Here is a 23,963-nt window from a genome sequence, read left to right as displayed (position 1 = left end):
ATTCATACTCCATCCGACTACGATACATTGTAATAAGAACAAACGATTTACGCTAACTAGTATCGTATTACTGCGATACTGCGATTGGCTGACTTCGTATCGTACGTAGTTCTGATGACGAACCGCAGCTCGCAGGATGAAAGCGTAGGACTAGGAACTATGTAGGTACCTAACTAGTTACCTACGTTCCTGTTTCATTGTCGTTCATTATAGGTACCACTTTTCAGTTTCAGCTAATTACTTTCCTCCAGGTTCTTCTTTGGCTGAGAAATGTCGAAAATACGGGCTCCTCCCGTGAATTGTCCCAAATGTCGCCTCGTATACATGGGCGTGAAGATGTCTCTTGCTCCAGTTTGGCTCTGTTGGCGTCGAGCCATCCAATAATAATATGTTATTGGATCACGAGGACCCCAGTGTCTTGAGGGATTGAAGGAGGACTTAATTTTCTGAAAATATACGTTTCCACTTGAGTGTCTCTTTTTTACAGTTTAATTTATAAATCGTCAGGTGACAACCAAATCTCACTAATTACTACCACAAGTTAATAGCTATTGTGAACCATATTAACACCTAAATAAGGCTGATTTTTGTTTAATCATTTTTTAGTAATTAGTGAGTTTTGTTTGTCAACTAACGTATAATAATCTTATAAACTACTTAAACCTATTTAGGGGAGAGTAGATATTACGGACACATAAGGGAATATCAATCAACCCACGTTCTTAAAGCGTTTGTTAGAGCAGGGGTCGGCAACCGGCGGCCCGCGAGCCTCCGGGTTACATCAGTCCTACGTCACTAAAGTGATCGAGTGAAAAAGAAAAGTCTTTAATTTCAATTTAATTATTTGGAATTGGGTTGGGTTATCACAAGTTCTACATTAAATGTGATGATCACTCAATATGCACTATGCACAGACGTGCCAATATGAGTGTCTGCCTATAGGGCGCTCCAGACTACGCGGCGCGAAGCCGCGAACGCGAGTGTGGAGTCGATTTCGCTGATTAGCGAACTAGACTCCAGACTCGCGTTCGCGGCTTCGCGCCGCGATTCGCGTACGAGTGTGGAGGGCCCTTATCGCAATGTAAGAGCGCGCGAAGCACGCTGAATGTCGGGTTTCTCCCGACATTTAAGTGTGGATGGTTCGCTGGATGTAGGGCTTCGCCCGACCTTTAAAGGCGCCCTGCATGTGAAAAGCGCGCAAAGCGCGACTAGCTGAATGTCCGGCTTCGCCCGTCCTTTAAGTGTGAGGGCCACCGCAGGCGCCCTGTATGTAAGAGCGCGCGAAGGGCGCTGAATAACTCTGAGGTACGCCGCAGGCGCCCTGCATGTAAGAGCGCGCCAAGCGCGATGAATGTCCGGCTCCGCCCGACCTTTAAGTGTGTATGTAAGAGCGCGCGAATGGCGCTGAATAACTGTGAGGGACGCCGCAGGCGCCCTGAATGTAAGAGCGCGCGCTGAATAACTGTGAGGGACGCCGCAGGAGCCCTGCATGTAAGACGATGAGGGGCGCCCTGTATGTAAGAACTCGCGAAGCGCGATCTGAATTTCGGCACTCTTTTGCATAAAAATGTATATTAAAAGGTGTCCTTTTTGACAAACGACAATGTAGCCTTTTGTCTAATAAATTCACGAATTATTAACAGTGTGCGGCCCGCTGCAATTTTGCTAACCGCTATGTGGCCCTTGGCTGCTAAAAGGTTGCCGACCCCTGTGTTAGAGTATCGTCTATGAATTCTATGATCTCGTGCGTCCCAGTCCCTTGTGGCTTGTCGTCCAGGTAAACACGAGTTGAATATTTTAACTTTAAGTACAGCTTGGCTGCTATTGCACGAACGTCAGGTATATTTGAATTTAAATTATAAGACATATAAATAGCAAATTTTTGTTTCCAAAGTACAAAAACACGCGCGCCTTGTATGCTTCCAAAAAATACCCATATCTGGTACTAAGTAAAATAAATGGTTTTAAAACAAAAATATGTATATAGGGATAAGTAAAGGATGACACACGTTAGACCGGGCCGTGACCGGGCCGGAGCTTCCGGTGCTTCGTTTTCTATGGAAAGCATCACGTGATCACCTGTCATGTCATAGAAAAGTAAGCGCCGGAAGCTTCGGCCCGGTCACGGCCCGGTCTAACGTGAGTCATCCTTAACTCAACCATTAGAATTTTAAAGTGTCTGTTATAAAATTGCTGGCTTTTAGCATAAATGCAAAATAATTGTTTAATGATTTTTTTTTATTTATTTTAGATTTAACATTTTACCTATTATTAGGTGGTATTAAAAGACACTTGAATCATAAAAGGCTTTATCGATTTTAATTTTCTGAATAAATAATTGTGATTAAACGAGAAATGAAATATATGTACTTAATTATTTGGATTCAGTTTAGGACAACCGAGCTGAGATGAGTCATAAGTATAGTAGTTAGCTGTTAAGCTGGCCCCTAAGGGATAACTCTTTTTGTCTATTGTAAGCTAAACCGCACGTGCTACTTACCTGCATAAGAAATGGTTGAGCCGTTTTAAAAGGTTATTGAATTACCACTCTCTGGAGATAGCAATAAGGTTCATAATGAACAAATAGAAAAATAATTTGCCATTTCTTGTGTGGTTCCTCTACGGCTACTGAGTGCCGGCGAGTCGAACGCTACAGAACCAGTCCACCACCACCAACCAGCCAGCCACTACCACCACCACCACCAGTCCACCAGAACCAGTCTCAAATGTGTCATCGAGATGCGTTACAAAAGCGCGTTATCGGAGAACGCACCAAGCGTACACACTGTTTGCCAATTAGAAAATGACTGACCCTATTTTTGCAGGCACACGTGCGGTTTTACTTAACAATAGACAAAGAATTAGCCGTTCGGGGCCAGGTACAAATCGAACGACTACAAGTAGGTTCTTATATCCTAATACTTCCGAGGTCCTCAGGCCTATGCCACACGGTAGACAAGGTTTTATCCTCAACAAGACGGAACTTACTTCAGGAAAAGTACGAGCATTTCGTGATAAACATTGCAAAGCAGCTTGCAAATAACAGGAAACCAAAACGTTAGAACTAATTTGATAGTTTTTACAAGATTCGTAATCCACTAATGACTTACCCCTAATATATCGAATTGAACTTGTTTAGCAACAGACGCCGCAGCTAATGCAATGAAAACTGTAGCAGCCACTGATGCTGTAGCCAGAATAGTGGCAGCATCCCACGGGGCTTCCGTCCATTGTTCGTCACCGAGGAATATGGCCACCACCCACCACACAGTGACCGCCAACACGACAACAGGCGTGGCGATCCAGCCAAACACCCACGGTTTCGCTAATGCCCGCCCTGTTAAAAACTCCACGTCCTCCACCAATAGCTTCCAGCCTGTAGTTGAAATGAGATATCTTAATTTCAGGTCGTGCAGGTATTAATCTACGTATGTATAGGTACCTATTTACTTTACATTCTGATATTTCACACCTCTAGGGTTCAATTTACGACTAGGCTTACGACGAGTTCGCCATTATAACTACATAGTATCATTAGATACATAGTATAAATAAAACAAAGCTTCCTGCTGTCTGTCTGTCCCTATGCTTAGATCTTTAAAACTACGCAATGGATTTTGATGCGGTTTTTTATTAGATAGAGTGGTTCAAGAGGAAGGGTCATCAGCATTGCACCCGTGCGAAGCCGGGGCGGGTCGCTAGTTGTTTAACATTAAACACAGTTCTCGCTTTACAAAATCGGGCATATGTTACTATGACACGAGTTGTTACTAACACAAGTCGAATCCACATTTAGTAAAAAAAAAACGCCAAGTACGAGTCGGACTCACCCACCGAGGGTTGCGTACAAATTTAACTATTTTTTTTATTTTTTCAAATTTAGTTTTTAGATTCTGCCCTATAGGTACTTGTAGTGTCCCTATTTATGACGATATTACTTGCCAAATTTCATAGTTGAGAGTGTCGAAATATACGTTTTTTGCGGCATAAACGGCTGTATCTTTTTTTAACGTTAACTTAGAAGTTTGATTTTTTCACAGCTTCAAGGGACAGTAGACCTGAGTATATGGTTTTAATTTCAACTCGTTACCTCCCCGCGTTGCCGAGATAATGGGTCTTGACAGACAGACGGACGGACGGACGGACAACAAAGTGATTCTATAAGGGTTCCGTTTTTTTTTCCTTTTGAGGCACGGAACCCCAAAAACAGAGATCTTATTTGACTTAAGAAAGTGACGGAGATGTAAAATTTTAAGTCGGTTTAAGTTTTTTGATCTACATACATATTTGATCGTTTAACCAATTTGAAATTACCTACAGACAGCCACCTATGTCACCTACCGTCACTTTTCCGAGCCAAAGACAAACCGACAAAGTGAATCCTATTTGTGAAACAGTAAACACACGTTACTATTTAATCATAATCATAATAATCATAACATTTATTAATAATATAAATACGATGTCACATTTTATACAGTGTATAAAGATTATATTTAAGTATGAATTTTCGCTACATAATGTAGGTTGTATTTAATATCTTACATCTACCTAAGTTCCTAATTTAAAGAACTCTTTATGGTCGTAGAACGCTTGCTCGATTAACCATTTCTTTAATTTGTTTTTTTTTTTATGATGAGTAGGCAGGCGTTTGACCACGATCCCACCTGATGGTAAGTGATGATGTGGTCTACGGTGGAGCACGCTTACCTATGAGATACCTATTAACTCTTGCCTTGAAGAGCTCCAAATTGTACTCATGCGGAAACACAGACTCGGGCAGGGCGTTCCACTCCTTGGCAGTTCGCATAAGAAATGTGGAAGCAAAACGCTTCGTGCGTATTTTTGGAGTTCCTACCATGAAGCGATGCCGGAGTGCCGTTTGTCGTGTGGTCCGATGGTAAAAATGGGACGGAGGAATAAGGTTTTGCAGTTCTTCGGCACACTCTTCGAAATGTATCCTATAAAAGATCGACAGGCTGGCAACCTTGCGACGATGCTCCAGACTTTGGAGTCGAGCATTCGTCAGATTGCTGTCATTTATGATTCTCTTGGCCCTCCTCTCAACTGACTCGAGCGCCTCAAGCTGGTACTTTGCAGAGCCATCCCACAGATGAGAACAGTATTCTACACACGATCGGACTTGTGCTTGGTAAAGGTCGAGCAGCTGCCTAGGTGTAAAATACTGCCTCACCTTGTTGAGGATGCCTAGCTTTTTTGCCGCTAACTGTGCTTTCGACTCGATATGCGGGCCGAAGTTGAGTTTCGAGGTCAGCGAGATTCCGAGCATCATGGACTCCGTTTAGCGGAGATAAGACACGCCTGAGTCTTACTAGCATTGAACGCAACCAGATTGGCTTCGCCCCAATCGGAGACTGCCTTCAGTGACACGTTCATGCGTTCGACCATTGCCTCCCTGAGCGCCTGAACTTGGGCTCCACTAGCTCGTGAATTGGGTATGTAGCTTTCAACAACCGTGGTGTCATCTGCATATACGAACGTACCTGGCTGCAGCAGGTCGTTTATGTGGAGCAGGAAAAGGGTCACTGAAAGCACGGACCCTTGAGGGACTCCGGCATTGATTGCCATCTGATCGGACGAGCAGCCATTAATGACAACTCGAATCGATCGATCCCTCAAAAAGTCTGATACCCAGTCACAGAGACTAGTGGGTAGACCAAAGGACGGTAGCTTGCTAATAAGGTCCTCGTGCCAAACCCTGTCGAAGGCCTTCGATACATCCAGAGAGACAGCTAAAGCCTCTCCATTCTTCTCGATGGCCTCACTCCAAATGTGCGTGGCATACGCTAAAAGATCTCCAGTAGACCGGCCTCGGCGGAACCCATATTGCCGGTCACTGAGCAGGTCATTCGCTTCTAGGTATGCCAGGAGTCGGTTGTTCAGTTCACGTTCCATACTCTTACAGAGTATGGACGTGTCCGAAATCGGTCTATAGTTGGCAGGGTCAGCTCGGCTACCTTTTTTCGGCACTGGTTGAACATTAGCAAGCCTCCAAGACTTCGGAACCTGGCCGGTAGCCACAGAGAGGCGGAAGAGGCGCGTCAATATGGGACATAGCTCAGGTGCACAGGTTTTAAGAACTATGGCTGAAATTCCGTCAGGACCACTTGCTTTGTTCACGTCCAGGTTTTGCAGCACTTTGCGAACCTCCGTCTGACGTATGCGTATGTCCGACATGGAAGTCTCGCAAACTAGTGGACTAGGAGGTTTTGTGCCAGTTACATCTAGACGTGAAGATTCAGCGAAGATATTGTTTTTAAATACTGCAGCTACTTTACCTAGTGGTTGCTTTTTTATTATTTACCGTGGAAGTTTACTTCCATATATTAGATACATGCCGTTACCGTCCACCAACAGTTAAAAGCAACAGCATACAATTTTATACAAGTGATGGTAAAACGTGCCATCGCCGTAGGTAAATGTTTACGACAATGTATAAAAGCGAAATACGGCAGATGAAACTTACCGTAAATGAATATGAAAGCCAGAACTTCTAAACCAGTTGCTATGGAGATGAGAAGAGGAACCGCAGTGTCTTCTAGCACTGATAAAACGGGTAGCCCTCCTACCAACACTCCCAGCGCTGCCGCCGCGCCGAAAAACGAGCCCGTGAACGATATCAACCGCCACCCTTGCCCGCCCACTCGCCGGAAGTTATCGTACAGTGGAAATAATTGTACCAGCTAAAACATAGTAAACAAGTAAGAGATCAACCACACCACACCGTAGCTATGTAATGTCGCACTGTTTATTGACCACATACGCATTCGCATTTCACCGTGCATACGCTGCATTTAGTTCCAACATTAATGTACCTAATAAAAACCGGCTGTTCACATAGGCAGGTGTGTAATTATCTCTAATGATACCTATTTATGATCAATTTAGCAACATCTGTAATTCATGAGAATAAAGGCGTAGGTAAAGTAACTTACGTTAACATCAAAATACGATAAACTAGGTCGTGGGAAGTAAGAAACACACGGTTACCTATTTTTAAGTAGGGGGCGATATTAAAAAGTAAAAGACAGTAGTTATTACCATTGAAATGATTCCCGAAAAGAATAGCAAGGCGTATACAAGTATTGGCCAAATGATGTGATAGCTGTGATACTCCGCGGCTCTGTACATCTGCACGAGCACGGCCAGGGCAGTCTCGTCGCGGTCCTCGCTGCCACCCGCTACACTGAACCAAAATATTACGCCGAGCCAGCTACATACCACATTGGCTGTGACCAGTAACCACGTCGTTCTGCGAAACCAAACATCAATGTTTAGGTACTTAATGAAAAATGAAAATGAAAATGAAAAATGATTTATTGGGTACACAACAGGTTTTAACTAGAATCAAAACAAGAACCTTCTTTTAAGTAAAAAGATACTTGCGCCAGAAGGCTCCGCTCTTCCATTAATTACAAGGTTTACCAAAATTATCTTAAATTAAATTATCTTAAATCTTAAGCTTATACTTATTATAAGGTAAGATAGGTACATTAGGTACTTTAGATTAGAAACTAAGTTTAATTATGTACTTAATGTCAATCGTTATAACTAGCCACTTTTAGGTGCTTAAAAAATCATGGATGAACAGGTGCCCAGAAAAAATCGAGAGTGAAAAAACGCAGGGGACTTGCTACCTTGTCATGAGGGCGATGAAATTATTTTTTCACCTCAGCAGCTCGAACAAGGCTACTTTCGTCACTCCCTGGAGTGAGGAAAGTGCGACTTCCGGTCCGGTCCGGTCCGGTCCCGTATCGTATCGTATCGTATCGTATCGTATCGTACATATTATAATACTTTTTTTTCTGTTTATTCTGTGTAATTCGAAATACATTTTAACCTTTAATATGTTCTCACTACTGAGGTGAAATATTATGTGTGCAACACGAGAGCAAAGTTATTTTACATCTCGTGTTTTTGAGTCCCTCGCTACGCTCAAGATTCTAACTTAGAATCACTCGTGATTCAATTATAGAATCTTTCGCTTTCTCGGGACTCAAAATAAACACTCGCAAGAAAAAACAACTTTCCTCTCTTGTTGCACATATAATTTTTCACCTCAGTAGTGAGAACATATTAAATGTTAAAATGTATTTCGAATTACACAGAATAATTAAAAAAAAATTTGAATAGAAGTATATGAAGTGGCAGTCCATGGCCTTCACTAAATTAAAAAGCTACTTTGTTTCACTCCCTGGAGTGAGGAAAGTTGCACTTTCGTCACTCCCTGGAGTTAGGAAACTGCGACTTTCCTCACTCCAGGGAGAGACGCAAGTAGGCTTGTTCGAGCTGCTGGGGTGAAAATATAATTTACAAAGCAGCAGTGCATGGAATCATGCCGTCCTTGTCACACATTTTAGAGATATAATATTTAAAAAAACAAGTTCGCGCTGTCGGCGCTGTCCCTCTCTCTTACTACGCCATAATCCAATGCCATCCCGCTCCAACCTCGGTCCGCAGATACCCGTCATTACATGTTTTTGTGTCAGTCCTAATCACGTATTTTTGTCAAAAATAGTGTTCCTCTATAATACCTGTGTATGTGTTTCGATTGATAATGTTAGGGTGAGTAAGTTTATTATGTCTACTGTGCGCTGAATAATTATTAATAATTATAGAAATATTTGTACTGCCGACCGCCCCCGAGCGAAAAATAAACGTTTTTCGGCACGGCAAGTCTAGTCTCGTTTTCAATACTTACGAGTAATCGAGTATATGGCTGGTAAACTTTCATTTGAAATTGTATTTTCATTTAGCGTAATAAACTCTTTACCTAAGAAATCAACTATGTAAGTAATCTTTGCTTTCGTATGAAATCACTTATTACAACTACCTTATTTTACGAATAAAAGAATTACGCAAAAAATAAGTATTTACGGGGCAAAATGAACTTTAATCCAGTTATTATGACTAATCCATAATCCAAAGATTATAGTAATATGTACGATATTACTTACATTTCATGTTTCGAATAAAATATGTTACATTGTATGATTGCATACACTGCAATGCTCCCTCATTAAATTGTTTACGAATGCGAACACCACATTATTATATTAAGTATATTCACATGCTTTACCCACAGATTTTATATGCTGTATATAGTAGTATACAAATCATATCTGAATTGAATAGTTTATATAAGTATACATGTAGGTAATCGTTTCATCAAAACGGCTCCTATCATGTCCGACCTACCCTATCATATAATAAAATAGATAGGTAACAATATAAATCCTTGCCGATTGGTAATAAGTGCCTATGAACGATAGCAAATAGTACATAATAATATTCTGTAACCAACAAGTTTAATAGGCATCTTATGAGGATGCCTACAGGTATAAATTTACATGAAAAATTTAATTCTATACACAATCTACAATATATTTGAAGAACAGTTTGACCGACTGTTTAAAGTGTTTAATGCCAGTAACCGATGTATATAAAGGACGCACTATGCGTGCTCCGATACCAAGCGCTCCAGGCGCCCTCATAGTGAATGTATTGTACGGAATATAATGGATTAGGGGGCTATAATCGCGGTATCGTCGAGTCTCGGGTCCAGACGACCGTCTCCTTTTGTTCATCAGTTAGTCACTTGCTTGTGATAACTAGACATCCTTAATTGACACTATTAAGTATGCTATATGCCACGCATCACAGCCGGATATTAGTTAATTTCTACAATAGTACTCATAACGGAGGCGTACAAACTATGAAGAAGTTTATCTCTCTACGTGTAAACCTCATAAATGTGCTTTCATCTAATTTTTACCACACTCGCACATTCTCCACTCAATGTAATTTTAGAATGAAATCAATCATGGGCTAAGTATAGGTACTTGATTTGTGAAATATTCTGGACTACGTCTACTAATACTCCGCTAGTACAATAGCGTCGAGGATCATTTACCCATGCGTAAACCGTATCGGGAATATAAGTAAAACTTCCTAATGACAGCTGGGATTCAGAATTTGATAGCTTAAGTAGACTAAGTACTTAGAAGCTTAGGTATACTAAGCAACAAGGCGATCATCAAACTAGTACTCGGTATTAACCGTGTTACCAAATAAAAGTCAATGCCAAAAGTAGAGTTTATAATATTGCACATTAATTAACAGGTAAAAATTAAAATTCATATCAAATAATTATTTAGTTAAAAATCAGACGTCGACTAAAAGTGAAGAGTAGGGCATGCAGTACCGGTTCCGGTTCCAAGAATTTCATTTCCCGGTTCCGGGCGGGACTGGTAGGAATAGTAGGTATGTTTTATAATAATATTTTTAATACATAAAGGTCTATACCTCAGAAAATCAATAGCACATCAAGAATGTTTTAAACAACAATAGATCAACATAAAAATATATATATATATCGATTCAAAACTTAGTAAGTAACTTACTTAGTAAGTAAATAGTATATTTTTATAGTTATTATGCCAGTTGGACCCAAGCGGTCTACTAGAAGTACTATTATTAAACGAAAACAAATCAAATCACTTATCATTATCACAATATAATTTACCTAAGTTAGATAGGTACTACTAAATTGTTTTGCGGTTGGACTCAGGCTAAGCTAACCCTGCACAGTGTTTGATAGCACAGAGTGCGCAAGTGTTCTTTTAAACGTCACAGTTTCATGAAGTTTGACGTTTATGACACTGTATTATCAAACACAGTGCAGACTTGCAGAGTTAGCTTGATTTGACTCCACTGTCATACGTTATACTTATATAAATAATTAGAAAATTATATCTCTTCGATAATAAGTAACCACATAATCAATATTTCTATTAGCTAAATCACAATTTTTTCCATTATAAAATAGTCTCTTTGATCACACTCATTTATTATCACAAGTCTTATAACATTTACCAATAATCGTAACTTAAATAGAATAAAAGTAATCACAGCTATTTATTTGCATTTTTTTCTTGGTAATACGAGCGAAGAAAGCTTATAACATCTAGGCTACGGTCGCTCAATGAAGTTCTTAATCGGTTGCAAATGTAACCTGCCGACGAAAAAATTGTTTCCGGTTCTACACTAGTTGGGGGTATAGCACTTAAGTGTTTGTGCGCGACTTGCGCGAGCGTTAGAGTTTTCCACGATCGCCCCCATTTTCAAATAGTACCATTTCTATCTTTATCTTTTGAAAATCATCTAAATCATTTTCAGATGGTTGGGGCCCTATTCGAGATGCACAACTGTCAGTTTCGGCTTCAACATCAGTTCAACAGTGGAATGAATCATTTGTTCATCAACCGTGGAAAGTATCATTTGGTACAACCAAAACTCATTCATTGAAAAAATTATTCAACAAAAATCAACTTTGTTTTCTTACTACTATACGGTTTAAAATGGCTCTGAACTCGTCGTGGTTCGGTTTGGTTTCGTTGTCACCTAACTGTGGATTGCTAATGTCAAATTTACCTATTCGACAACACACGATTTCTTCCATTCAACTGAAGTTCAACACGTAACGTCACTTAACGCATGTCGAATACCGCTCCTGATCTGAATTGTACTGGTAGTAGCTTTTTTTAATTCTAAATTAACTCATCTGCTTTGCTCATTTCCGGTGCAGGGATTGGTTCATTGCCGATATCGTCTTCAGAGCGGTGAAGTTGGACAAGTTCATTTGTAGGTTCGTCTTCGGAAACCCGGTTAACCTTAGCTAGGTTCATTATATTTCTGCACATGTCATCGGAAGCAGATCTCGGAAATGTTGAAATGTCTTCATTGGTTATGTCTTCAAAGTATTGGTTCTGGTTTGTGAGGTAATACAGGTGTAGATGCTTCTATCAAACGACGATCACTGTACCTTTTCTTTAAGGAATCTTTCATTTGTGTGCTCATTGTTGTATTCATCTCCGTTAATTTCTTTATGGCATATTTTATTGCTACGTCTGCAGTTAACAAAGTAGCATCGCGTCGAGACAAACTCTCCACAATAGTTTTTATAATATCAAGGACTTAATTCAGCTCTTGTAAAGTCTTCCAATCGTATTGGCTGAAGAATATTTCGCTTTTAACATCCAACAATGCCTTACTTATACACACTTTGAGTTTAAGGAATCAACTCAGCATCTCTGCTAAACTACTCCACCTAGTTTTTGCATCCAAGACCAAAGGATACTCTTTTCCAAACTCTGTTATAACATATTTTTGCAATATATCATCATTTTTGGTAGGTGAGTTTTTAAACAGTTTTACAACTGTTCTGACTTTTGATATCAAATCAAAATAAGCGTTACTAGACTGATCTTTGACATGTTCGTAGCTTCTGAGTTCCTCTTCAAACAATACTCCATCACAGTCATCACCATCATCGGCATCATCATTTCCATCAAATTCTTGAAAATAAATGTCGTCGCCTAATCCATTCTGCTAATGTGATATTATCTTCGTCTTCAAGGAAGTCTTGATCTTCCTGTTGAGTGGTGTCATCATGGAAAGTGGTAGTCGCAGGTTTTTTGTAGAACACGTCTGACAAAGCCAACTGAATGCCATGAGCAATTGTCAGACTCTAATGATATCCCAAAAAAACGTCTAAAACCACAATCCTTAATCCGTAAGTCGTAACCATTCACGATTCCATAAAACACAAACGAACGACCGTTTAACATGAATGTTTCTGTCCAACTAAAACAATTGCTAAAAAATAATACCATGCATGCGGCGAAATGGCACGAGTCGTTATCTATCTCTCGGTCACCAGGTGCGAATGAATAAAATAGGATAAATTCTGGTATGAGTTAGAAAAGAAAGATGTTTTACGCTCGCAATACAGTCATGTTGATCTTTGCAGATGCAACATTGCGAATTCATTAAATACTAAACGCGTTATTATCGCAAAACGGACAGAAATAAATTGAAAAAATAAATAAATCGAATATTTCGAAAAGAACCGGGAATTCCCGGTATCATTACTCCACAATAATTGTGTCGTCAGCTCCGCTTTCACAGCGTCGAGGCTAAATGTACCCCACTTTAATAGTGAAGAGGCTATAATTAATCCACGATGATTGTGTCGAGAGCTCCGCTTTTACATCGTCGAGGCAAAATTGGCCCTCTTTAATAGTGAAGATGCTAACATTACTCCACAGGGATTGTGTTTGGGAACTCCGCCTTCACAGCGTCGAGGTTATATTTGCCCCACTTTAATAGTGACGTGGCTATCATTACTCCACAAAAATTTGTGTCGAGGACTCCGCTGACGCAACTGTCACGCGCGTGACGCAACTGTGTTTACTCCACATTTATTGTGTCAAGAGCTCAGCTTTCATAGCGTCGAGGCTAAATTTTCCCAACTTTAATAGTGACGCGGCTATCATTACTTCACAAAAATTTGTGTCGAGGACTCCGCTGACGCAACTGTCGCAATGTTGAGGCTATCTTTACTCCACATTTATTGTGTCGAGAGCTCCGCTTTCATAGCGTCGAGGCTGAATTTGCCCCGCTTTAATAGTGACGCGGCTATCATTACTCCACAAAAATTTGTGTCGAGGATTCCGCTGACGCAACTGTCGCAGTGTTGAGGCTAAAAAAAATCCCCACTTTACTTTAGGCTATCTTTACTCCACATTTATTATTTCGAAGATTTTTATGATGATTATTGCGTGATATCGTAAACTACATATTCATCGTCATTTGGTTCTTCGGTCGCTTCGCTCTTCGGTCGCTTCGCTCTTCGGATGCTACGCTCTTCGGTCGCTTCGCCCTTCGATTACTTCGTTCGTCAGTCACTTCGTTCTTCGGTCCTTTCGTTTTTCGGTATATTTGGTATGCAGTCGCTTTGCTCATTATAAATTGAGTCAAAGATAATATAACGTTGCTCTACCGTTACAGTGTTGATGCCAATATAATGTACTTGACATATTAGTCTGTGTCCAGACTTTTAAGTTGACTTCACTTTAATAGTGATGAAGTTGTTTTACGAATGTAAATTGTAAATACGAGGTATTTAAGGATTGAGCTAAAGTTTACAGGATTTGTATATATATGTAGAATGAAATACAAAAGAGATTTTAGTTACGTTGAAGCAATTTAATTGGTGTTAATGCAGCCTAATTTCCTGTTAACAAAATGTACGCAGGAATCCACTTTCTTCCTGTAGGCTTGCCAATCAGCCTTGTTCCATCTCGGGAGTGGCATGGAGTTGACCACAGGTATTTTGATGCCAACTTCCGAGAGCACAGGGCGATGTTGTCTGTTAGGAAAGTCGTGTAGGATATTCCTGGTGGTTGACAGGGGGAGACCATTGCAGTCCCGAGTGACGAAAGTCAGGTCCGGGTTATAATCTTTTTTCCACCGCGCTGAGTGAAAGGAGCCTTTGTCTTTGGCGTTAAACACTAAATGTAGGTTGTTACCCTCAGCCCATTGAGCAAGAGCAATACCGTTGGCATCATCGTTTTGGTATCGCCAGTTAGTGTGGTGGCTGTTAAAATCGCCTGTATAGATGCAGGGGTGCTCGAAAGTAGGGACAGTGTTATCTTTCCATGATGCGCTCGGCGGTTTGTAGATGTTGATTACACGCAGACCGTTGACTACGATTGCAATTAGGCTGTAGTTCCCAGCGTCGGCGTGGTGGATGAGATTGACGTCTTGCAAACTGCTTTTAACGTAGGTAGCAATGCCGTACTTAGGGTGATTGATGGCCTTGATCAGCGTGAAGCCTTGGATGGTTGCCCGGGATTCGAAGTCCTGATCGTCCTTAGTGTGGGTCTCTTGGATTGTGACAACGTCAGCTCTAATATCATACAGTAGCTTTTGCAAGTAGTCCGACTTAGCTTTACTAATTCCTTCTACATTCAGCTGACATTCCGGATTGAAGGTCCGATGTCTTTTGTCGAGTGACTCTGTAAAGAGCCGTTCGCATGTGGTAACATTCCGATTGCATGTATATCTTCGATTCGTGTGAAGCGCTGCGAGGTCCTCCGAGAGAGAACAATGTGCAGCGGCCAAGAGTTGCTGCTCGTTTGGCACCACCCAGGGGACACGTGCAGGGCGACTAAGGGTATTCTACCTGCGGACGTGAGCAACATTCATCCCCCCTATATTTTAGTAAAATTGAAATACCAATAATATAATGGGTAATAAATAGCTATCAAAATTGGTTCAGAGCTAACTAAAGATTGAACACACCTTTCAATGGCGTCATGGTTTACATAAGCAATGGCAAAATTACATAAATAACAGTTATACCCAAAATCCTAAGATAAATACAACTTTATCAATAGGTATTACAATGAAATCAAAGAAAGTTTTATACATTTTTGTTTTTTACTTTTACCAAAAAGGAATATCAATGCTAATTTTACCCGTTAATTAATGACGCCCATTATTAAATGTAATGTAAATTAAATATAATGCTATACCTACATGAAATTACATTTGTAGGTAGAAATTAATTAATTACAAAATTTTGATATAAATTAATACCTCCTATGAGGCACCGTTCTTCTCTTCAGCTGAAATCAGTAATATTAGTAACGGTATACGTAACTTACTAACTTACTGATTTGATATCGATATTTCATTTTATTTTCGCATCTGTATTTAGATACAAGGCTCTGAACATCTGCTTTGTAAATTATATTTGTTGTCTTGGATTTGGATAGATAGTATATAATAATCAAATGAACTTACCTCTGTAGTTTGATTACAATTATACGAGTATCCAAATCCAAGACAACAAAGTCGCGCCTTCCCAACCCCGAAAATTAAAATAAAATAGTCTCTGTTCATCACAAAAAGATCCACTCTGAAATAATGACGGGTATCTGCGGAGCGAGGTTGGAGCGGGATGGCAGAGGATTATGGCGTAGTAAGAAAGAGGGACAGCGCGAACTTGTTTTTTAAATATTATCTCTAAAATGTGTGACAAGAACGGCATGATACCATGCACTGATGCTTTGTAAATTATATTTGTTGTCTTGGATTTGGATACTCGTATAATTGTAATCAAACTTCACAGGTAAGTTAATTTGATTATTAATTATACAGGTTAAAGAAGAGCAATTAGAGCTAATTAATTAATTTTGTAAATATAGAGTATGCTTAAAATAATAACAAGTTTAATATTGAAATTTCAACTTTCGTTTTAATTTTATGGCTATTTGAAACTATCACACTCATGCCCAATCCTGTATATATAAAGAAATATTAAGGGATATTCTTACACAGATTGACTAAGTCTCACAGTAAGCTCAAGAAGGCTTGTGTTGTGGGTACATGAGAACGATATATATATATATCTATAAGTATTTGTATATTATAGGTACCGGGTATTTCCTGTAACAGGAACATTAAATTAAACTGGGGGCTGTACTCCTCAAACTGGCCAACATTTGTTCAGCAACTTTTAAAACTAACTTGTGTTTTGATTTTCATTACACTTTAAAGTTTATTCTAAGACGCAATGTATTGCAAAATTTGTTATGTTTAAAGGGTGACAAGCAACGTCAAACACACAGATGGCAGCGTACATTGAAAATAATATTTAATTAGTACGAAAAAGGTATAATCTAAAAATTTCATAATTTTAAAAAGTTGCTGAACAAATGTTGGTCAGTTTGAGGCGTACAGCCTCCAGTTTAATTTATTGCTCCTGTTACAGGAAACACCCGGTACCTATAATATACAAATACTTATAGAAAACACCCAAGACTCAGGAACAAATATCTGTGCTCATCACACAAATAAACACCCTTACCGGGATTGGAACCCAGGACCATTGGCTTCATAGGCAGGGATAATAGTGTATTTTGACATAAACTTAAAATACACATTGAGTAGGATTATCCTCACCGTTGAACGTCGGTATTTGAATATATCGCGGTGCCGGACGACATAAGGAAACCGCCAGCCGCTTGCGATGACAAAACAGCTTGAATAACGGCGCTATGCCATATTTTCGACTCCAAATAATAAAGCCAGTCATGTTGCCTCTGAAGCATTGCTAAATTGCTCCTGCTCCCAATACAACTAGCAATCACAACCATTAGTATCAATACTAATGGTCCCAAAGCATATAAAATCCGTTTCATCAATTTTATGGGATTGTAAAATCTGAAAATCGAAACAAGTTTTGTATTAGATTTTTTGGGTTTGTCGGTGATCATGTCACGTAAAACACTTTACATAACACTTTTGCGCAGTAAGCGCGTTATTTCACGCAAGTGCACCGAGAGGTAAAGTCAATTTTACTCCCAAGGGAGTTATAGCTTTTTTTTCTTCATATATCACTAACTCTTACGAACCACGTAGGTTCTAAGTAAAAAACTTGTTAAAAGTCAAGGTATAAAATGAGTTTCTGACCTGGGGTGTGGGGCCCAGCCCTGATGCCAATCGACACAATCGTACAAACGCCAACGAAAAGAAATAAAAAAACTTTTTACGAAAAAAAAGAAAACCGACTTCAAAAAGGATAATAAAATATTATCCTTTTTTAAGTATACCTATGCGTTATCAACTGATATGTTTGAAGTCGGTGCCAAGCCAAATTTTGAAGCATGCCATGATTTTGGTACGATGCGCCTTTATAAGTATGTACGTTGGATTGTCTTACACGACGGCAATGAACATACTTTCTGCAGGTACCTAAGAACACACCGTCGAACCTTCTTGGCGCAGTCCGTAATATAACGCTTATACTTAAAAAAGGATAATATTTAATTAAATTTTGAAGTCGGTTTGCTTTTTTTGTATCTTTTATTTTTCCATTTTTAGTTTCGCTAACACATTGTTAAGAGCGTGACACATTAATCATGTTTAACACTAAATTCGTAAACTATAATAAATAATCAGGATTTTGGAGTCGAGTCGGTCTGGGAAATCATTCCTGTCACTACACTAAATCCATCCTCCGCCCCGCCACTGACTTAATCCCTCAACCCCCCGATCACCACCACCACACAGCACATCAACCCCTGATCAATGAACCCCTCGACCCTGAACCACAACCCTTCAACCGCCATTCCCCGACCCCTAAACCCCAGACCCTTAACTCCTAGCCCTAACCCCCGATCCCTCAACTCCCAACCCCTCAGTCCCTGACCCATCAACTCACCGCCCCCTCAACCCCCTAGCCTCGTAAACCCTGACTCGTCAAACCCCAACCCCTCAAACCCCGAACCTCAGACCCCATAAACACCACGCTCTACCTTTACCTCTCATACCTACCTCTCACTCCTCAGTCTCTTAGGTCGTTTTCAACACTATACCTACAGGAAATGCTTGAGTTACTTTAGGTAACACCGAAATCACCATACACGTGTCTTGAAAAATTGAGGAGTTCCCTCAATTTCTCATGGATCCCATCGTCAGAACGGCACCAGATTAATGTGGGACCATCTTGGGGATAGTTCCATTCAAACAAAACAACAATTGCTCGGATTGGAGCACGGGTCTCACAGTAATCGCTGAACATCCTACATTTAAAAATCGTCATCATTATCATCAAAACAATCATCATCAGGTCCACTTCATCAAATTGGTGGTTTTCAAGAGGAAATGCTCAAGTTGCTTGAGAAAACACCCAAATTACCATACATGTGCATTTAAAAAAAATCCTCAATTTCTCATGGATCCAATCATAAGAACAGCACCAGATTAATGTGGGACCACCTTGGAAGTACCTTCTTTCGAACAAAAAAGAATTACTCAAATCGGACCACGGGTCTCGGAGTAATCGGTGAACATAGTTACTTTAAAAAAAACCGCCAAGTGCGAGTCGGACTCGCGCACGAAGGGTTCCATACCATTACGCAAAAAAAAACGGCAAAAAAATCACGTTTGTTGTATGGATATTTAAATATTTATTTTATTCTGGTTTTAGTATTTGTTGTTATAGCGGCAACAGAACGACATCATCTCATCTGTAAAAATTTCAACTGTCTAGCTATCACAGCCTGGTGACAGAAGGACAGACAGACAAACGGACGGACAGCGGAGTCTTAGTAATAGGGTCCCGTTTTTACCCTTTGGGTACGGAACCTTAAAAAAATAGCCACAACCAAATACAGAACCTCCTCGTTCTATGAACTTGAAGTAGGTTAAAAATGTATCGGGATGACAAATGCTCGGAAAAGTCACGTGACTATTGCCATACATTATATCAACGATGGCTGTGTTGTGTACAATAAAGTGATTACTACTACTACATACCGAAATCCTTATATAAGTAAGAAAAGTTAAATCAATTTACTTACATAAAAGGAAAAATAATCCATAAAACTATGGTCAACATAGACAAAGCTAAGTAATATTCAGGCTGCTCCGCAAGCGGCGCCAAAAAAGTGGAACTGTAACAGAATAGTAAAGATAACTACCTAATGGTATTTAAATAACACATACCTATGTACATTGAATAAAGTGAATAAAGTTATTTTATTAAATATTTTGATTTGTTTTTTTTTTAAGTAGTCACGCTACTATATATAAATTAAAAACTGTAATAGATGTCATATATTAAAGAAAAAGCGCGCACTGCTTGCCCTTAGAGCTGGTCAAAGACGCCTAGTCTTACTAAGATGGCATATAGTCGAGAAATTCGGACGGGCACCGCCGTGGCGGGGTGGCCTAGGGGTTCATGGCGTTAGCCGCGATAGCTAAAGACGCCGGTTAGAATCCGGCCTTCACCACTGGAGGGTTTCGTCACTTTTTCTTTAATATATGACATCTATTACAGTTTTTCGGTACATAGTTATACGAGTATGTATGATAAAAACAATGAGCTTACTTCAAGCACGTTATTTCAGTGGATTCATATTTGTCTTCTTCCTGTTGATGAAAAAAAAAATGTTAAAATTATTCACGCGCATACATTGTATGTATATATATATACAGTCGTCATCAGATATATCGGAGCGACTAAGGCGCTCACAAATATCTGAACACGCCTCTATTGTCAGGGCGTTTGAGTGCATGTTTCAGATATTGTGAACACCTCGGTCGCTCTGATATCTGATGGCGACTGTACTTTTTTTCTCGGATTGGAACTTACTGATATCACAATAGGCTTCGTGCATTCCCATATGGGAATAGATCTATTTACGGTAAAGAGAAGATATATCAGTACCGACAAAGCAACATATATGATAGAGTATATGCTTGCAATGTATGAAATGAGTAATCTTATGTAGCCAACACCTGAAACAAAAACCTCAAAGAAATCAAATAAATAGTAACATAAACTTAGATAAATAGTAATATTTTATTTATTTATTTTAAACTTTATTTCACAACAAAAAAAGGTACAAATGGTGGACTTAATGCCTGATGGCTTTCTCTACCAGTCAACCATAGGGCCAAACAGAAAAATGACAAGGCGGGTGCAGTGAGAACCGTTTATAAGCAACCAAGTGCTACAGAATACATAACTATAGATACTTTATCTAATCTTATCTTATTTTGTTGCTAATATTGATAGGGATCTTTTTAATTTAACGCTTTTTTAACCCTTAGGACCTTTGTCGATGTAACCGCCGCCATACGTTTTGTGAAAACAAAAATAGTAGGCAACAAGTAGGTAGGTATCTATAGATAGTTACCGCAAAATTTAATAGCAGGTATCTATAGTGCCATCGAGCGCTATTTACTTAAGCTGCCAAATTTTTGAGCACAATATTTTGCACTTCTTTACGAATCTGTGTAAGAATTTTACTACAACCGGATTAAGTCACACCTCGAAATCCTTCCAGATATGAAATTTGGTATGTATGTTAATTAAAGGTCTCTTTTTCATGTCCACACTATTTGACATTTGGGGACCTCGAGGAATCGCAGCCATCTTGGAAAATGTGTACCATCCTGGAGAAATTTGCGTTTTACTCTAAATATACGTTCTCTATGAAAATATGGTGTAAGGCAACATTAAAGCTTATTAAATTCTACACAAATAAGTCCTAGATAACTTTGCGGAAAAAATACATCTTGTTATAGAAAATAATAGCTGAATCCAGATTTAGCGCTTATACCGTTTGAGGGGATATTCTCTTAATATGAAACTTGGAGGAATATGAATTCCACTTTTGTCTATACATTTGTACACGTTCTACTCCAATATCAACATTTTATCCGACTGCGACTTAAACAGAAAGTAGGGTTATGGGTTTAAATACTGAAAATCAGTACAACCTGTAACTCAGGATACTGGACGGATTTTTTAAAACGACATATTGGTAGATTCCTCTTGCCCTTCACAACCTGTTTACACCTGTTTTATTAAAGAAAAATCAATACAGCCAGCCAGCCTACAGCCAGTCGCCAGCAGCATGCTGAGATGGGGCCATTTCGTGACACTTCATTTTCACTATGTTCTTTAAATGTATGTCTATTGTCTGTGTGTTTACGAATAAAATAAAAATAAAATACAGCTGCCTTGAGATGACGCCGAATAGTAAATCATATTTTTACTTCTAGCGCCTAAACTATTGAGTGGATTTCAATAAAATAGACATCAGTAGATCCATAATTGTTACACGAGTGCTTGTAACAATTATGGATCTTGTAAGCTTATATGAAACTTGTAAGCTTCCCTTGTAACTTGTAAGCCCTATTTCTAGAAAAAGGCTTCGTTTTTGGGACATGGTGTTGTATAACTTTATAGTGTGGAATTTAATAAGCATTGTTTTCGCTATACACAGTATTCACATTTAACCCAGATATTCCGAGAAAAACAGAAAAACCAAAAACGACATACTTTTCAAGATGGCGTTTGATCCCCGTGGTCCCCGAAGCTCCAATTTTACGACACGCAAACAGGGATCCCCGAAATTGTAGGTGTCAAATTTCATTACTGTCAAGTGTCACTATTGTTTAAACCCCATTTAAGACCTAAAATCTGTTTTTATAGTCACATTTTTAAGTTTTACACATTTTTCCTCCATTTATTTTAGTAAATTTGTATTGCATAGCACTCGTGTACCAATTATGGATCTACTGATGTCTATTTTATTGAAATCGACTCAATAGTTTAGGCGCTAGAAGTAAAAATATGATTTGCTATTCGGCGTCCTCTCAAGGCAGCTGTATTGATTTTTCTTTAATAAAACAGGTGTAAGCAGGTTGTGAAGGGCAAGGGGAATCTACCAATATGTCGTTTTAAAAAATCCGTCCAGTATCCTGAGCTACAGGATGTACTGATTTTCAGTATTTAAACCCATAACCCTACTTTCTGTTTAAGTCGCAGTCGAGTAAAATGTTGATATTGCAGTAGAACGTGTACAAATGTATAGACAAAAGTGGAATTCATATTCCTCCAAGTTTCATATTAAGAGAATATCCCCTGAAAGGGTACAAGCGCTAAATCTGGATTCAGCTATTATTTTCTATAACAAGATGTATTTTTTCCGCAAAGTTATTTAGGACTTATTTGTGTAGAATTTAATAAGCTTTAATGTTGCCTTACACCATATTTTCATAGAGAACGTATATTTAGAGTAAAACGCATTTTCTCCAGGATGGTACACATTTTCCAAGATGGCTGCGATTCCTCGAGGTCCCCAAATGTCAAATAGTGTGGACATGAAAAAGAGACCTTTAATTAACATACATACCAAATTTCATATCTTTGGAAGGATCTCGAGGTGAGACTTAATCCGATTGTACTATTTTGTTTCGTCTGATGACAGCTCCAACGAAGCTCAAAGTAAATTAATGTTTTGTTTTTACTAAGTTATGCTAAGTTACAAAAAGGATGTGGATAAAAGGGTCACATATACCTTTAAAGAAAGGCACAGCTCTCCAAACGCCAACTGCATCTTGTTGACTAAGTTGTCCTATAGTCAGCTGCATTAGCGTAGCCGGGAGAGCAAAAATTACCATGGCAATGCTCAACACCAATAAGTAAGACACCCCACCGTATCGGTACGCCTCGCGGGGAACCCTCCACGTACTGTTAAAGCTGACTGCCACTGCCAAAGTGCACAAGTGCGCTCGTATGGCCTCCCAATTCATCCGGTCCTACGAAAGATAAAGGTAAAGTGCATTATTACAAACTTTTATGTGAAACAGTAACACTTACAATTTATCAATAATACCCTTTTCAGGTTGTCATGTGTTTCTATAAATTGATTGTAACAACTGTGTGCCATGGTTCGCAATAATCGATTTAGTAAACATCTTTTTTGACAAATAATCACTTGATAGTTTTAATACGAGTAGGTATACCTATCATAGCACACACTAATCCAAAATGGGATCACTAGAATAATATACACTTCACATTATATATTTACCTTTAAGTAAAAAAAAAACATTGTTTTCTATTTTACTCTACACTCTTTAATATACAAGGCTCATAGTATACTGAAACAGGTAAAATTTATAGTGCACCACAAAGCCGTTCGAAATCGTATTCGGCAATATTTTGCAGATAAACTAGAGATAAACAGATAATAATCAGTTACGTTTCTAAAATATATCTATCTTTGAATCGACGCACTGGGGACGTTCAATTCAAGTGGAGCTCTATTTGTTCTAGAGATATCGGCCGACAATCCAGTTCTGAGATATAGATGCGGGATATTTAAGGGGGTTCACTCCACTCATGGTACGATTACTCGCTTCGATCAATCTGACGAAAATCGTGACGATCGGTCGCTTCGAAAATGCCAGTAAACACACGGAGCAATTAGTCGTTACGATCGAGGGACGCAGCGCTCATACACGGAGCAATTGGTCGTTACAATCGATACGCGATCGAGGGATGCAGCGCGTGCGGCGACAGCGTCATGAATGAAAAGCAAATCGTTGGTCACAAAGAGCCATGCAATGTCGATGCATCGTTACGATATTCATGATTGCACGGGTTTTTGTTGCGATTTCCGACATCGTCTTCGATAAGAAAATCGTTAAAGATATTAACATACACTATCAATCCGTCGTTTCGATCGGTCTGTAACGACGGATTGTAAAGATGAATCGTACCGCGAGTG

The 23,963-nt window shown here is 39.3% G+C and overlaps 1 protein-coding gene across 1 annotated transcript; it reads right to left on the bottom strand.

The window, feature by feature from the left end:
- Positions 1–215: 215 nt before the first annotated feature.
- On the bottom strand, positions 216–22,996 carry LOC134753713 (sodium- and chloride-dependent neutral and basic amino acid transporter B(0+)-like). The gene is made up of 8 exons (XM_063689651.1): positions 22,749–22,996; positions 20,030–20,175; positions 19,236–19,351; positions 16,834–17,094; positions 7,063–7,273; positions 6,488–6,704; positions 3,111–3,376; positions 216–446 (listed from the first exon to the last, which is right to left on the bottom strand). Exons 1-8 carry the CDS (start codon positions 22,981–22,983, stop codon positions 234–236), a joined length of 1,665 nt encoding a protein of 554 aa, XP_063545721.1. The 5' UTR covers positions 22,984–22,996; the 3' UTR covers positions 216–233.
- Positions 22,997–23,963: the final 967 nt, after the last annotated feature.

This window comes from Cydia strobilella, chromosome Z, assembly GCF_947568885.1.
Source record: "Cydia strobilella chromosome Z, ilCydStro3.1, whole genome shotgun sequence".
NCBI classification, from domain to species: domain Eukaryota; kingdom Metazoa; phylum Arthropoda; class Insecta; order Lepidoptera; family Tortricidae; genus Cydia; species Cydia strobilella.
This window is presented reverse-complemented; position numbering and strand designations above follow the sequence as displayed.